Here is a 17,618-nt window from a genome sequence, read left to right as displayed (position 1 = left end):
TACACATTTGGAATACCTGACCCCCTGACATTTTCTGCAGATAAATGATCATCTTGAAGATTATAGATGTTTTTTCAGGTGAAGTTTCTCTGAAAGTTTCATGGCCTGCTGCAGTGGTTCTATATGCACACAATATTGACTGATAGGTTTTTTTTCTCCCGTTAAATTCTCTTTGCCTTGCTCTCCTCCTATAAATTATAACTTCAAGTATAGGCTTGGTGTGAACTATCTTTCCACATTTTTCTTCAGCATCAGTCATTTCACTGAAATGTTCTTTGAGGCCTGTACTTATTTGAAACCACTGAGTTGATGGTCCCTACATCATCAAACAGCATTAAACTGGTGTGTTCACTTGCACATGCTCAGAAACACTGGATGTCTTCAAAAATCCCTTTGACCTTCCTCCAAGTTGAAAATCTGCTTTGAAAACTAATAAAGAAGATGCATGATTTATAGATGTCAAGGATGATATGTCACTTCTGATGCAGGAACCCAGGGACTGCAGTTCAGCACAGACTGATTTATATCATCAGATGGTGACCCTGCCCTTGACCCCACGCCAGGGCAGGGTTCCTTTGCAGTTCCCATGTTTTTTGCCGTGGGCTGTTATCTCCTAATGCAGTCTGTCAAGAACAGTGCCACGAGCTGCTGCAGCTGAGTGTCATGTAAATACAAATGACTGTGAAAGAAGGCTGGCAATTTTTCATGTGCTTTAATAGGCTGACACAGCAAGTAACTTGTGGTGGATGTACAGGTAGTTCAACTCAGCCAACTCAGCCTGTTCTTGACACTGTGGGTGCCACTCAGCCCTACCATGTGTGGTCATGGTAGGTTGAACTATGCAGTAGTAGTGGTGTTAAAGTTGATCTAAACAACAACAACAAAAATCCTCATAATAATAGCTCTGTATATTTTTTCTTTGTAAATTCCACTACTGTTATGTCCCAAATGTAGCCAAATTGCAATAGTTTAGCAGTCAGGTGCTCCCTAGAATTTCTAGGGCATGGGATTTCAACAGCCATAAACGCCCACGATTCAGGAACTCAGCTGTGATTTCTTTATTATCTCCTCAGGTTCTTCTAGAAACCAGTGGAGAATGTAAATTATAAGCTCATTGTTGTAACGGTGATAACTTATTGCTTCTGTCAGCAATGCACCCATGAAATCTCCAGCTAGATTTCTGTTTATATTTACCCTGGGGGGAGAGGTGGCATTGGTGTATTTATTAATGTATTGACATATTTATTGACATCAATTGTCTTCAGTCTTGTATGTTTAATTAGTATAATTGATCAACCGAACCAGTAGATTCCTGCTCTTTGTCCCAGCTAATAATTCTGGGGCAAACACCTGAATTAGTCTAGTTGGTAAAATTGAGTCTAGTTATTAAAACTGAGTCCAAGCTCCTTATTGTGAAATGTGTCATAGGCTGGTTGCCAAAATAATTAAATGACCATTAACTTGTAATTTTTCCTCCATCTAAAATATTTATTAAGCTGGATTTTTATTAAAACTATGAAGGACAAAATATTTAAAATGCCTTCACAGTAAATGAATGCTAAGAAAAAATAATGAAGTGCCAACTTATTTTTATGTAGCAAAAATGAAACAACGGAAATGTCTGTGTTATGTAAGATCTATTGACGAGCAGCTGAAGTCAACAGAGTTCAGAGACAGAAATAAAGCACACAATTAACATGAATAAAGGATGTAGGAAATACTTCTGAACTTTGATTCTTTTAAAATTTTTATATATTTATTTACTTTACAGCCCAATTGAATGCTTTTGTGAGAAGATACCCTGGATTAGCTAGCTGTTGGGTGAATGACTTCATAACTCTGGGTTAGGTCAGAAATATGTATCAAAGAAAAAAAAAACACCACATCTGCATCATTTAGTAAATTGTGGTATCCTGAGCTATAGAGACACACTGTTTCCTTATCTCTTAAATAATGTATTACATTGCCCATTAGTTTGCTAATGTTAGTAAAATATTTTACAGTGACAGATATGCTTTACTTAGACCAGAAGATCTGTAGGAATTAATTACATCCTGCTCATTAGAGTTCATTCTTCTGATACTTACTTGCTATTTTATACTATCCCAAGTACTAAAAAGTGCATGCAGCAGATTTTATTTTGTATTTTTTTGGTTTGGTTTTGGTGGTTTGTTTGTTTGTTTGTTTTCATTTTCAGCTTCATTGTCCAAAGGGTGATGGAATGAATCTGAACAAATATTTTGTACTTATATTCCTTCCCTTATTAACTACAATGCTATATGTCAAATTAATAGCAGCAATTAAACTATCCCAACTCTGAAGAAACTTATTTGCTTTCCAAATACCTATTACAGTGTGATTCATTAACAGTGTATTTTTTTTATTAAAGAGGACAGCAGCTGTGACCTGATATCAGGAAGCCCAGAAGAGTGACACAGGCCAAAACATTGTACTTAGTCCTTGTCCGCCACTGATTCTAGGCCGTGTTCCAGGTATTCCTGCTGCTGCTTAGATTTGGTGCATCTGAAATAGTTCTGTCTTGGATTCTTCCTGTGTGTTGTGATCTGTTATTCAGTTATGCTCAAGCCTGTAAGTTTATAGACTTTCTTCTCTATTAGGTCTATATTCAAGGTGTAGTTGATGCCTTCAAGTTTATGGCAGTTGGAGTATTGTCCAGTGAAGAGTGAGTGGTAAATATTAAAGTTACAGAGAACTATTCCAAAGGTTTTTCAGGCTTTGTTGTTCTCTTAATAATAGAGAGGGAAAACAAATCAGAAATTTAGTCTCAAGTAAATTTGCAGTTGTACAAAAATTGCTTGAGAATGCTTTGTTTCATTTGTAAAGCAATAAGTTTGGGTGTGAATTCAGAGCTGTGACATCTAGGGATGTCTAGTACATCTTTAAGTCGCTGCTTGTCCTGAGAATTCACATTTAGGGTGATAATTCTGTCAGATTATGGACAAAACCAGTATTTGAATAGGAAAAGAATTTACTGTGAGAGTTAAAATTCAGATTTTCCCACAACTCCGTCCTTCTGCCAGTAATGGTGATGGCTTTTTATTGACAAGAGACAGTGGATGAGTTCAGCAGCTACTGAACTGGTGCTTAGCTGAGGCTCCACTGGGGTGAGGAGCAGGGGCCGTCCAGAACAGCTGATCCCAGAAGATAGCCTGCTGGGAATTAGGGCCTGTCCATCTCTGGGAGAAGGAGAGGGGTTTGGGGGCAAAAGAGAGTAGTTTTAGTGAAGCGATGGAAACAGGTTTGACTTCCATTATAAATGGACAACTTGGAGAAATTCAGTAAATGGTTATGGGACTGAACAGCAAAATGTTTAATGTGGAAAAGGCATACACTCCAGTGCATTGTGGAAAAGGGAGGTTGTTTATTTTGTTTTTAATGTGGAAAAGATTTAGGCTGTGTGGCTTAATATGTCTATTACTTGTCTCTGAATCAGAGGCAAATGCTAGCAGGAAAAGTATTAGATTAAATAAATGCTTCTAACCATGTTAAGGGTAAATGGAGAATATATGAGATAAAATAGATGAATTCATCAGCAACTGCCTATCAAAGCTCAGGACATACAGGGATAAAATTAGTATTGTGGAGGACATTCAACACAAGCAGATGTGCATTGACTGATCACTAACACATGAGCAGACTCCACAGGCTGCAGGGACCCTCTTCCTTGGCAGCCGTGGTTGCTGCTCCACCTTGGTGCTTGTGCTGATGTTTCTCACGTTTTCCCTCACCCCTCGCTGCCATGCTGTGTTTTTGCCCTTTCACAAATGTGCTGCCCCAGGGTGCCAGCAGCCACAGGCTCAGCTTTGCCCTGCCTGAGTGCTCACAGAGGCACCACAACCATCTGGAACCAGCAGTGTGGGGTAACCCCGGCCTCCCCTCACGGAAGCCACCTGCAGCCTGCAGACATTTTGGAGGAGACCTGAGGGGCCTAGGAGGTCCAAGGTAGGCTGACCCCAGCCAGCAGCCAAACAACCAGCCTTGCCTTTCGCTTGCCCCCCTCCTTCTCCCTCATTAGCCAGCGGGATGGGCCCCTCGACCTTCGTGTCCAGTGGTTTGGTGACTGTGAGGATGGCTGTGGTTGGGTCCCTGGTTCAGACATGGCGGCCTCAGGCGCGGTTTGGGCCCTTGTCTCAACCGTGCTCCTCTGGGGCTGAACGGAGGCTTGATAGGCACAGGCCAAGCCCCAAATTCTCAGAAGTAGTTCACAGTCTTGGGTGGTAGAATGATTAAGGTGATATGTGGGAATTTTTATCCAGTACTGGATGTATTTTTCCACAGAAGTAATCACTAAGATATCCCAGTTACTAGCAGCCTCTGTGAACAGCCTGGTGGTTGTCAGCTTTGTCTCTCCCTTCTACCCCAATGTGCTGAGGTAATTCTGTCATCAAACCCCTTAATACTTGAGTTTTTAACGTAAGGCATAGAAAATACCACTTTTCATGCTTTAACACAGTTAAAAGAAGCACATTTGCATCCCATGTTCCAGGATCTGGTAGGTGCGACTTCTATTTCAATAGCAGCCAAACAGGAGCAGGACAGGAGGGGCTGAGGAAGGGCCACAGGAGCAATCAGGTGTAGGCAGTGCTGTACCTAAGTCCCAAGGGCCCAGCACGCTGTAATGCTGGCTCTGGCAATTAGCAGCATGAGAGCAAAGCGGTCAGTTACGTAGCTGTGCTGACCCTCAGTGAATCACAAGGAGCAGTGCTGCTTGGCAAGCAAACTGCGTCTCCTGAGCCTTCCTGCTGTGGGGGAGTTCTGTGGGCCCCCACTACAGCATTCAAAAGGATACTGACACTTAAGAAATAGGCTTTAACAAAACAAGGGCACTGAACTTTGTCCAGATCAGACTCTGCGCAGTCTGTAAGTATTTTTTTGAAGCTGTGGAAGTATTTCTTGACAGTGACATTTAGAGAATGACCCTGATGTCCAGAAATACTGATTAGTGTTAAAATTATAAACTAACTTTTGGGGCCACGATCAGGAGGACAAGTAGAAAAATGTCTGTGTTTAATCTGTTGAGATTTTTTTTTAGAAAAGAAAAAAAGGGAAATCTTTGAAACAAAGGGCCAGAATCTGATAGAAATAACATTGTAAAGAAAACAAGTTAGAACATGATAATAGAAAACACAGCTGCTCCTAATCACACTAGTGAGATCAAAATTAGGTTTTAATGGCTTTGTTCCAATAATTACGCTTTTCAGATTTGGAGTACACTTGTCTGGTTGTATATTCAAGCAGATAGGTTGAGACTTCATGGAGAGCAGGGTAAGGGGTAGGTGCTTTATGCCATGTGACTTCTCTTGTAACTTCAGCCACAAGCCTGGCTTGATCTGATTTTCAAGAATGAATAAATGGCTAGGTATCTTAATCATGCAGAGACCAACATGTAAATAATAAGCATGAGAAAACAATAAATGATAACAAATAGCTGTGTGTGGTAGTATATCCAAAATCATTCAAGATGATTTTCGGCCTTCATTTAAAACAAACAAGCCAGCAATTAGTAGAGGGTCATTTTGATTTGTAAATGTCATCTGGTGTATGAATTACAGCTCATGCAGTGCATAAGTTGTGGTGACCCCACAGAGGCTATCATGTATACCGCTGTTTGACTTTGTTCAGGTGATTTGTTTATTCCTTGCTGTAATGAAAGGAACAGAAATCTGAGCAGAGAGAACTGATTTTTTGGAAATGCTTCACTGGCTGCATACACAGATTAATAATGTTGGTAGGAATTAGTAGAACTGAATGCTTACTGTGACATGCAGCCCCTGATGAAACCCATGGGAGTTCTTCCCAATTTCAGTATCTTTTCAGAGTCTTTTTTTTGTATTTAATACTTTGAATGCAAACTTGTTATGATAATGGTTTGGGCATCTTATATCTAGGACTTTCCACGGAGTGGTGTTGAATAACATACTGTACCAAGTATCTTGCTGAGTGGACTTCATAGCATCAGGAAAAACTGTAACCTTCATGTTCCAAATCTGTCCTACTTACTATATTTTTCATATATTAAAAAAAAAAAAAAAAGACTTTTTGAAGTTAAAAGCATAGGCTAGATAGTTGGTACAGTTACTAACTTCATTTCATTGTATTCAATCAATTGTTAAAACATTTTAATTTCTTCTGCTAAAATACAAACATGGCAGGCTTTATCATATGTTTATACATCAGGACAACTTCGTATGACCAGGGGAGAACTGACGAAGGCAATGGACTAAAGATATATGGCCTCAAACAGCAACCTGAGCACACTCTTAACATATACTATGCAAGTTGTTCTGTTACCTTGAATAACATGGTAGGGGCTTAGATGGGTTTAGAACCAGATGGTGTTTTTTCAGTTACCTTTTTCTGAACACTTCAAACAGAAAACTTGAACCAAACACAGGACAAAATGTTATGCATAACAAAAAATTTATTACTATTGTCCTGTCTAAAATTAAAATTTCAATGCTATTCATTACAGAATAGGAAGGAATAGCTCTTATATTATGAATGCATCTTTCATACTTGAAGAAAACATTCTGAAAGCTCAGTTGCTGCTTTTGGGGAAGCTTGTTACTAAAACTGTTGTAGGAAACCTAAGTGAAGAAGCAGTAGAAATCACGTCTAAAGATGTGTGGGTACAGAATTCAACATGCATGCAGCAGCTGAGAGCCCTTCTGTAGCATTAGCATGTGTGGAATCCAGATAATGCATCTTGTACAATTTACTTTTGCTTATTGATTTGGCTTTTCAGTCTTGTTTTTCTTACTCCTCAAAACTGGACTTTTGAAAAAATAGATTAAGTGATTAACTGTTACACAGAATCTGGTTTAGTTATGGGACCGAAGTGTTTCCTCCTGAAATGATTATCATCCATTTAACATCTTTCTGAATACCTGAATAATTTCTTCTTCATTTTTCATTCAGTCTGTGCACTGTGCTGCTGGACATCTGCAGAAACTAGATTTGAAAAGAGAAGACTCAGACCAAGCTGACGAGACTGTTTGTACATCCTCTACCTTATAGAGAAGTGGTGATTAAGCTGCTTGAATTTAGAGTAGGTTGGAAAGCCATTTTATGGGACTCTTTATGGAAAGGCTTTATTTTCTTATCAGGCATTTATCTTTGTGATGTATTGATTGCTGTTAGAAGGTTTTGGCTGTGATGTGCAATTTCACAGTACATGTGCACCTTTTAGAATTTCTTCAGTGCTTTGTATTTAGTATCTGTTAAAAATGAGGTAGCATTTAAATCATGGAAAGGCTTCTCTGGAAAATGGAAAGATACCTTTCGGCTGTCTTCAGTGCAATAGAAAAAAACACTTGATTCTGTGAATTTGTGGAAAAAGTGTTTAGCTTGCAAAATTAGAAGATACCAAGCAGTCATGTTACAGTTTTGCAGTGTTGTAAATGTTATATTTGAGGTATGGATGCTTTAAATCAGGCTTACAACATGGGACGGGGACATTTTGCTAGGGAGCCTGGTCCAAGCCATGAGCCTGCATTAGAGTTTCAGGATCAGCCTCACAGTGAAGGTTTTGTGAACTTTATAAATAAATCTGTTTAGGAATTGCCACATTAGACAAAACTCCGTATAGTACGCTTTCTGCTGTGTGGGGCAGCGTCACGTCAAGTGTATGTTTAGACAGATGTAGCTTTCTGAAAATTAATACCGAGTAAGTACCTGTTGATGCAGTATCCAAGTATTATGGGCTGATTACGGGGGGAAATGGAGAACTTTGGGACTCCTCTCTCAGTTAGTTAGTTGTGGTTTCCTATTGCACTGATGTAGCTCTACCACATGGGGATGACTCTGGGGCTGTGGCTTCCCTGAAAATTCTATAAATGGTCATAAAATTTATTCTGTAGTGATGGAAGGGGTAAGATGATTAGGTAAAACTAAATGCATGTCTGTTAAATAAGATTTTTATGTTGGTTTCCAGAGTAGCAGGAATTTGTGTGGCAGATAAGTGGGGGTGGGGGAGAGGTTAGAAGCTAATTGCTCAGCTTTAGGCAGATGACTGACCAAAGGGGAGCAACTTGGGGTGTTTTTAACAAAAGACAATCCTTTGCAAATCAGTTTTAAATAAAGATCATCAGAAAACCTCATGCCTTACCTTTTTCTTGTTGTTGTTTTTTCCCAAAGTTACATAATTTAGCAGCATCTCTGACAGTTCATGCTTCTCTTTAGCCTGGGGAACTTCATAGGTAACGCTGTGATAAGTAGCATTTGGCTGACCACCTGCTCTCTCTTACTCTGGCAGTATTACAACTGGCTATGGAACGGCTATGAACTGATCACTTGACCATGGCAAATGAGCTGCCCTCATCAGTGTGTTCTGGTATATATTTAACTTAATAATATGAGCAGATGGTCATTATATTGATTCATGAAGCAAGGGAGGAAGCTTGGCTATGTTGATAATGTAAGGCCTTTGCACTGAGCTTTGGAGTGGGGCAGTAAGCAAGGGGAGGAGAAAGGAACTTTTTAAATTTTATTTTTGAACAAAGAACTACCATGGACAGGAATTAAATAAAACCAAGGTTGTGACTCATCAAGCCTGGTCATTCACCCAGAGGTAGAGACTGTTAGTGGTTAGTGCACAGGAATGATGCTGCTGAAGTCCTTACATCATTGATGGTGCTTAAAAAAGAGGGGAAGGCTATGGGAGGGCAGTATCTTGCAGCTATGAAACTTCTCACTGTGTCATTGCTATTAATGCTGAGTCTTTTAAGGAAATATTGAAGGAAAAGGTCATATTTAAGTAATAGTTTGGTGATTTTTGCAAACAACTACTTTTCTAATTGTCGTCCTATTAAATATGGTAAAACTGGATTTAAACATGAAGCTAATTTTATAAAATATTCAGCAACTTGTTAGCTGAACTAGTAAGTTTACAAATTCCCAGCTTGGATCAGCTCAAAGGATCAGCTTGATTTAGTTATTCATTTTGTAATTTGCACGTGAGAAACGCTGTGCACAGAAGAACATTCTCTTGAGCATGAGCTTAATCTCGTGTTTTGGTTCCTGTTTCTCCTTGTTGCTGATTAGCTTTGCTGTCTTATCGGTTTATGTCATAGTATGTGACTATAAATTGACTTTGCAGTGAAGAGGGAATACGGTTTGTCTTCACAGATGCTGCTGTTACCATGGAGATAAAAGGACCAATGGCCTTTTCTTGGTTTGGACTGTACTACAGTGTTCATATAGAGACGGTGCATTCGAAAATGCACCATTTGGTGCTTTTAAATTTCAGTCTAAATATCAAATGAGAAAGCATATTATTTTTTCTTGGTGATGAAGTTTAATAATAAATATAGATTTGGGACTTTTTCTGGAAGCAGAAAGCAAGCCCACAAGGATTGTGAAAACAATGTGGCTGGTTTATGCTTCCTAAACCTCCTCTCTGGGAAAAACCTTTTGGCTTTGCAAAATATAACCCTGTAAAGCCTTTGGGTTTATCTGATGCAGTGTTTGATGCTGGTTACATCACCAGCTTGCTTATCTGTGATGTTCCTCTGTGGCTGATCTTGAATGAGCATGTAAAAGCTGTGAATGTGATTCTTTTTTTTCTTAAGAAAGCTTTTCTACCTCAGGCTGCTTGAAAGAAAATATAAGTACCAAATCCACAACACATTCAAGGATGGCTTGCAGAAGGTGTTATTTGTGAGTACCTTTTCCTTCTTCATCTGTCATCACGTCTCTGATATCTGTGTTGAGGATTCCAGAAGTGGGAGTAGTGATCAGTTTATTGTTTGGTAGGTTTCTTTCCATGAACCATTTTTAGGGTGTTACCTTTTTGGCAGATTAATGATTTCTATATTAGAAATGCACAGATGATGGTTGTGTTTATGCATGTGAGTATTTAAAGATTTAACCTAATGAAAGTGGATAAGCCAATATTAAGCAGAAGAAAAGAAAATAATGAAAAAAAACAGTTTGCATAAAAGCAATGTAGGATGCTAGGTAGTCTGTCTATGATGAGTCAAGAATCTCTTCCATTTTGTTTGAATGCTTTGTCATATTAAAGTATAATCTGTCTTTTAAATGCATAAATATTTACAGAAAGAAATGGACTACAGTCTTAAAGCAATATAACATCAATAAAGCAAAATATCGTTGTGTTTTTATTGTGGTATATATGCTTGCTCATATCCTAAAGATGCATTAATTGTTTATTATTTACTTGAACAGTTTCTCAAACATTACAGTCATCACAGCAGGAGTTTAGTATTTTGTTCACTGAATGCAGCACAGCAGCTCTTCACATGAGTTGTCACGTTTGGCAGAATGGTTAAGTGCTTATCCACTTGTAGCGAGAGGAAGGGCAATGCTAAAGTTTGCATACCATTTGTGGCATCAGCATACGGCTACGTACAGCAAGCACACTGGGCAGTTTTATTCGGCTGAATTCTGGTGGTTCCACATGGCCCTTACTCTAAGCTTTCTCTTAAAGTGTAGTGCAGTGTTGTTCCACTTGAGATAAAAATCAGAACCAAATACACACAAGTGTGCAGTTACGTTGTCCTCTACCACCCACCCTCACTTCCATCAGTGGTTCACTTCTAATCCACTGTTTTGGAATGGCTGTACCTGGTATTTGCATTTCTGAATTCTGGTTAAAAATCCTCTGCCTTTCGGGTTAAATTTAGTTTTGCTCAAGGATCTTACATTAAGGAGATGCAGTTGTGGTCTGTAGGTGTTGTCAATTATTTTAATAGTGACCATGAGGGTCCTAATTGAGTAAATCTAGCTCATGTTCAGTAGCACTGTCCACATGCAGACATAGTAAGTTTAACCATTCAAGAGTAAACTGCTTGTAATGAGAATTGAGAGTATTGAAATCTGTTCTTAAGTTTTCTTGAGCCTTTTGTTTTACAGAGACTGTATGAATGGTTAAGTTGAAATGCTTGAAAATGAGAGAAAACTTGGAACTGTACATAGGAAGTTCAAACAAGGAAAGTATGTTTGGAAAACAGGTTGTAGTCTTCAAGGTATATATGGATCAGCTTTGAAATAATGCCTTATGTTTATACAAGGGAGAAATCATTTGTGTTAGACTCTATTTTTCTTTGAGTGCTGTGATTCCGGGATTTTGTAACTCTCAGTAGGGGACAGAATTTCTTACCGTGCTTATCATGCAGTGTTAAAGAATATCTCATCTCTGTAGGTTACTTTCTTTAACAGTGATGATGCAGTCTTATTTGTAGAACCATTTTGTGCCGTATTTTCCTATATTACTGCTTACGTTTTTGATATCTTTTACCTGCCTCAGCACAATGCTGTAGAAAACAAGATGTGAACTATGACTTCTGTTATTCTGAATTTTGACTCATCTTTAAGAATGATAAAAAGGGAAATGCTGGTAGTTGAGAAGAAGAAAAATGTAAGCCTAGGGCTCTTTTAGAACCAACTCTGTAGAATATGTATGGGGAAGGGAGGGGTTATATACACACAAATCCTTCATATTCTTTAAAACTGATCTGTTCCAAACTGTAATAACATCTGTTAAGTAGTTGGAGACACAAGCTCGTTAATGCATGAGTTAGTTTGGAGATGAAAATTTAAATACTTTAAGTCTGTTAACATTCTAGTAATATACACACTAAGGACATTTACATTTTAAAACACATCTTTTTTACATTTTACATTTGAAATATAAAATGGAAAGAAAAAAAAAAAAGCCTGGATTGCTGTTTAGCTTTTTTTAGAACAGCAGCGATGTCAAACTACTAGGATCAGCAAAGCGTTGCTTTTTCAGATGCTGCACTGAGTAGAGCATATGTCATTGTACCATTGTTTCAAGTAACAGGATTTCCATTGCCGTAAATTTCTTATGGTGTATCTGTTTAATTTCATTCTTCGCATATTACTACTCTTCCTTTTCCATGAGCATCTAATCCAATATGTATAGGAGCCACTATTTAGATGTGGTTTTACTATGATTAACACTCTGTGAAGTCATAAATGTGGCTGTATTCTCTAATGTGACTTGCAGTTTCTTGAGAAATTCTGGGACCTATTTTAATGAAGTAAGAAATGTAGAAAAGATGCAGTTAACCTATCAATTTTCTGATTTAATTTAAAATGTTTATTTCCTTCTATCCTATGCAGCTTTGTCTCCGCTCTGTTTCATTTCAGGTTTTGAACTGTATATTTTTTCTACAAATTTAAAAACTGAATAGTAAGCAAAAATGATACAAGTACACTGTATTTGTACTGTAAATTTCTGTACATCACCCTTCAGAATAGATATTTTGCATTACGACTTAATCAAGAGGGAAATAATGATCCTAATTATGTGTCTACATATTAACAATCTTAATTAAATTCACCCTAGTTACAGTTAACCCACTATTGGAGACTGCCTACAAACTCTGTGTTGGCCACGATGTAAAAGAATCATCTTTTGGCTATTTATATAGGCTAATATTTCATTTTCACAAAACCAAAAAGTTTATAATAATTATTTTTTATGTAACGTTAATAGGCATTGTGCTATAGGATGGGGCAAAAATAACAGATGCGTGTCTTGTTTAGTATGTTGTGATGGTACTGGTCTTGTTCTCCCAAGAGGAGATGATTATTTTAAAGCCCTTTTGATGGAGGAGAGGTCAGTGAAAGCCTACCTTATTTTATTTTGTTATTAAAATCCATCTATGGACACTTAAATTGGAAATACATAAAGGGTAGTATTTTTCCAAACACGAACCTATCAGTTAGCATTTGTATTGCAACATGTACAAATGCTGATTTGTTCATCATCATCATTGTGATGATGACTGAATTTTATTTATTATTGAGCAAAATTCAGTGCTCTGTACTCTAGCCTGTATGTGCTTAATTAGGTTACATGACCACTGCGTGGTGAGGGGGGAGATGGAGGGAAGGAGGGAGATGCCAACGTTGCAGGTCTAGAATATGTGGTTGTGCTACTTTGTGATGTCTGGGTGCTTTTCCTGTTTGTCCTCCGAGTCAGGCTGTTCTGACAGGTAATTTGATTGATGTTTACTGGACATGATGTGTCTTGTTACCTTCCTGTGTTGCAGTACCCAAGCTGTGTGCAGAAAGCTATCGTGTTGGAAGGAAATGATAGGAATAACATTCTGGAAAATATATTAGTTGTAATCTTTTATAGTGTGTGAAGATCTTTGCCATATAAGCTCAAAGGCCTTTTTTACATATGCAACTGTAAAAGCAATAATAGCATTTAATTTCTTGTAGTTGCTTTTCAATAAATTCTGTATAAGACTGCAATTAATAAGAACACTGTAAAAAAGCATAGTATTTTCCATGGGCCACCACTGCCTCTCCTTGACATACTTGACCACAAATTGCTGGACATAAAATAGGACAAATTAAATAAAAAAATTGTTGGTGCTACTTCAAAAGCCAAAATCATAATGTCCTGTGTATTTGGGCTGAAAATCTGAGGAGTAAGAGGAATACCTCTGATGTCAGTACAGTAGGAATTTGTCCTTGTGAATGTAAATGGGTCGTCTGCTAGGTCACACCTTAGTGGATGTGTCTGCAGACAGCTACAGTCAAACTTAGGTTGAGGAGTTTGTGTGAGTTGCCATATAAAGCTATCTGCCATTTTATCTGCTGTGATGAATTTCTGAATTGTCTCGTGGGTGCAGTTAATGCATTGAAAGACTTTCTTGTGTGATTAACCACATTCATTATCAAAATTTTATCTGGAGTCAATATAAGCCTGTATTACTGTGATTTTTATTGTTGGCCACCTTTATGGAAGTCAGTTTGTTTTTATTTCAAATTTTATTAGTCTCTAAATAAATGATTAGATTTATTAAATAAGAACAGGACAGACTTTTCTTGTTTTTACCTCTGGTCTTTTCTAATCTCAGCTGTAGTCATAGCTCTGGATTGAGACGAGAAAGAAAACTATCAACTTGTACTATAGTGTTATTCTTCATCAGGTTAAAATACGATTAAAATGCAAGTATTCATTTTATTAGCTTGCAGGCATGAATCCAACCAAATAAATCACTCTAAGCTACCTCAGATGCCAATGAAGTGAATGGGTTTATATAGCAGATGAACTCGTCTACCACTTGTGCTATTTACAAGTCAGTTTGACAATGGATCTTTGTCCCCTAGCACCAGGTATACAGAGTGACTTGGGCAGTTTCAGGAGGCTGTTCTGGTGCACATTTTTGGTAGCACTTGTACTTACTCACTAGAACACAGTACCTGATGGAACATGTACCAGAAGAAAAGGGAAAATACTGGCAGATGGAGGCGACAGATTGTTGCTTCGTACGAAGAAGAGGAACAGTGTATGTAGTAAGAGGGCTACGGAAAAATGTGGTAGTTAAGGTGAACTGACGTACCTGCTGGTCCCGTCAGCAGCGTTACAAAGACATCATTTCTTCTGATGCAGGCCTGTGCTAATACAGCTTTCCTAAGTACCCATGAGACAACAGTCTCTTCTGTCTGAAAGCTGGTAATCTTGTTAGGAAGAAGCTCTAAGAAAGTAATGGTTTAATAATTCCATCAAACTACTGACAGATTTATATACGGCTAAAATTAAACACTGGCAGCATAAAAAGGGTTGGATATCACATCCTGCGCTAAGCACCACATGCCGTTCAGTTTGGAGGACAAGCCTTGCGCAGGCTCTCGGCGTTTCGCTGGGTGGATGCAGTGCTCGCCACGACGGGTCGCGCAGCGGCACTGCCCTGTTCCCAGGAGCGGGACAGCTAGCAGCCTGCTAAGGGCACGTTTGGGAAACAGATAGGGAATAGCCCGTTAAAGCAGAAGTAATTAGAAGTTAATAGCTGGGTTCCCAGGTTGTTTTAAAACCAGTATTGAGAAATATGTCTACTGAGTTTAGGAGGCTTGTTGGTGATTGTAGGAGAAAATGAGCGAATGTTGGCTTGTGGTTATAGCTTTAAGTGATAATCTAGTTCTTCTTATTTGTACTTCTAAGCAAGACTCTAGTCCCAAAATAATAAAAACAAAGGGCTTTTTTGTTCTGCTGATGAATACAAAAGTAATGTTAAAATGAGTGGTTTCTAATGGCAAATATGGGAATTTATATAGAAGGTAAAGGAACAGTGAAGCCTACTTTGGGTCTGCGTACTAATGTTGCAGCTTAGACTTGCTTAATGCTGGCCTCCCAAGGGAGATGTGATTTCGAGGTTTTATCATAGAATTTATTTTGGGTTTAGTTCTGTTTTTACTGTATTAGTAGTCTGTTCTCAAAAGAATTTAAAAATATAAATAAATAAAAATTTATCAAGTGATTACCTGTCCATGAGTACCTGTGGGAAGCTGGAAAAAACTTTGCCTGGAGGTGGGGAATTACCACAACATCCCGTGGAAGCTTTACCATGCTTTAGAAGCTGAATTTCCCAGAAGCAGCATTCATCAATTTAGTCATTTGTCTTGTGTCAGTTCTGAAGTATCTGAGTATCTGTTTTAATGTGAAGTACCATCGTCTCAAGATGCAAAACCTAAACAGGGCCAAGTATGACACTGCAAACAGAGGAGGTGATCGCTGCTCCTAATTTAAATATATTTCTTACGATGTCTTTAGGTGTTATGACTTAAATCCTTAAATCAATTCTATTTTGAGTGCAAACTTGTGTTGAAGGCTGATTGAAATATCTATCTTACAAGTTGATTTTTTTTTAAGTAACTTTAATCGTGAACTTTTCCTGATATAATTCAGATGAGAAAATAAATGGAAGTATTGCTTTAGTGTGCAACTAATGTACAAAATGCCACGTACTGATCTTAAATTGTGCCAGTAAAGGTGGATTTGCTTTGGGTAAAATCAGTTTGCTGACGGGGCTGTAAGCCTGAGCATCATCTGTTATCAGGCTGATTGGGCATCAGTCAGTGGGACCTGGAGGAACCAAAACACTTGGTCAAGATATCCCTGGATTTTGAAGTTTGGAGCAGAGTCCAAACCTCATGTCTGCTGCTGTAACTAGTTGGATAAAGAGCCCGGTGTCACTGAGCAGCAAGGGGCTGAAATGTAGCTTTACACATTGAGCATATGTCTTTAACATCTGGAATGTTCTTGCTGAACCCAGCAATATGTGGTAACGTAATTACAAGTCTGCAGTTGAACAGTTCGTCATCTGTTTTGTCTGTTCCATACCTGCGCCTGTAAGACAGTCGAGTGCCAGTGTAGTTGCTACCTGACAAACCTTTAGTGCTTCTTATTTGCTATCAAGGTGACTGGACTTTTGCATTTCTTCTGCACCTTCGAAAAGAAACTCAAAGCAGTTGGGCTCCTAACCAGTCTTGTGCAATAGGTGAGTATTAACCGTAACTGCAGAGGAGGAGGCTGAAACTGCAGAGAGGACTTTTGTTGTTTTGGTATTTTTGGAACATGGGAAGGTCAGAGGAGGACACACTTCTGGAACCTCATGGGCAGAAGCTTTTGGGGATAGCCAGGAGCAAACTCTGTTCAAAATATTTTGTTGTGCACAAGTAAATCCATGGAGATTCATTGATATGTTTACTGGTTTATTCTCTGAAGAAGAAAATGCTATTAATGAGAATAGAAATACTTGTATAGGAGAAAAAGGGTGGGAGTAAGGGAGGCCTGGGACACCCTCATGCTGATCTCCTTTTGCTTCTACTGGAAAACTTAAGTATTCACAAAGCAGGACGCAGCGATTTCATCAGTGTGATCCCTTTCCCTACCCAATGTGAGACTTTGTCATGCAATGTACACTTATGACGTACTACCCTGGTTCTGTCAATTGTGTGGAGCAGCTTGTGTGAATATCATGTTTCTCTTGTCAGAAAATACTGCTTTTACATGTTCTAATGGCTTTTATCATGGTCTGTCATGTTTTTGGTAACATTATCCATCTTCCTATAGAATCATTCTGGTCTTCTTTCTAAGGGGCCCAAAGGTGTCACCACTCAGTTTGCTCTGGGCGGCATTAGCAGGGTATGGCCCATGATGGCAATCTGCCTGATGACTGAATTGGGTTGTGATTGGCTTTCCAAAAGCTCAGGTACTTTGTAGGTGTTACCATCAGTTGACATCTTTAAACAGAAAATCCGACTCATCTTGGCTGTGCAGTTGCTGACACACTGTTGGCAACAGAAATCAGAACAGGTTGACCTTGTGGGGTTCCTTTTTTTTTTTTTTTTTTTTTGAGGATTAGTAACCAACGCATTTCTCAAAAGGGCCGACATTTTTTGCATAACCACTCTGTTTGGTCATATGAGAGAGTGACCTCATAGGATTTCTTTAAGCCTCAGGGATCCGGAAGAATCAAAATCAATCTCTTGAATCATTTGTCAAGATGCCAAGCAAAAATGTGCGTGTGTACATACATACACAGTCTATTAAATAGTCAGCTTGGATTCTTTTCAGTTAAATGAGTATTTTCAGTTTAATGGCTATTTCTTCCATGTGTACACACTGCAAGATTAGGAAATATTGGTCTAAATTTTATTATTTCTTAGAGGAATGATATGTTTTAGGAAATTTGGTTAGGTGGTTTTTATCATGGGTGCTTTATTGTGCTAAATCTTCTTCAATGTTTCTGGGCAAAAACATCAAATCTGCTAAGTGTACTCTGTGTTGCTTAAAGATCGTCTAAGCTTTACTT

The 17,618-nt window shown here is 38.4% G+C and overlaps 1 protein-coding gene across 15 annotated transcripts in view; it reads left to right on the top strand.

Moving 5' to 3' along the window:
* IQSEC1 (IQ motif and Sec7 domain ArfGEF 1) overlaps positions 1 to 17,618 on the top strand; it is a 346,189-nt gene that overhangs the window by 143,102 nt on the left and 185,469 nt on the right. For 3 of the 15 annotated variants that reach the window (XM_013187647.3, XM_013187645.3, XM_013187642.3), the window contains exon 1: positions 9,315 to 9,678. The exons of the other annotated variants lie outside the window; for them this stretch is intronic. In XM_013187647.3, coding sequence (XP_013043101.1) covers positions 9,656 to 9,678 — 23 coding nt within the window. In that variant the 5' untranslated portion in view covers positions 9,315 to 9,655. Of the gene's footprint in view, positions 1 to 9,314; positions 9,679 to 17,618 lie in introns of those variants that run through there. 15 annotated transcript variants of the gene reach the window in all.

Source organism: Anser cygnoides, chromosome 10 (assembly GCF_040182565.1).
Source record: "Anser cygnoides isolate HZ-2024a breed goose chromosome 10, Taihu_goose_T2T_genome, whole genome shotgun sequence".
Lineage (NCBI taxonomy): Eukaryota > Metazoa > Chordata > Aves > Anseriformes > Anatidae > Anser > Anser cygnoides.
This window is presented reverse-complemented; position numbering and strand designations above follow the sequence as displayed.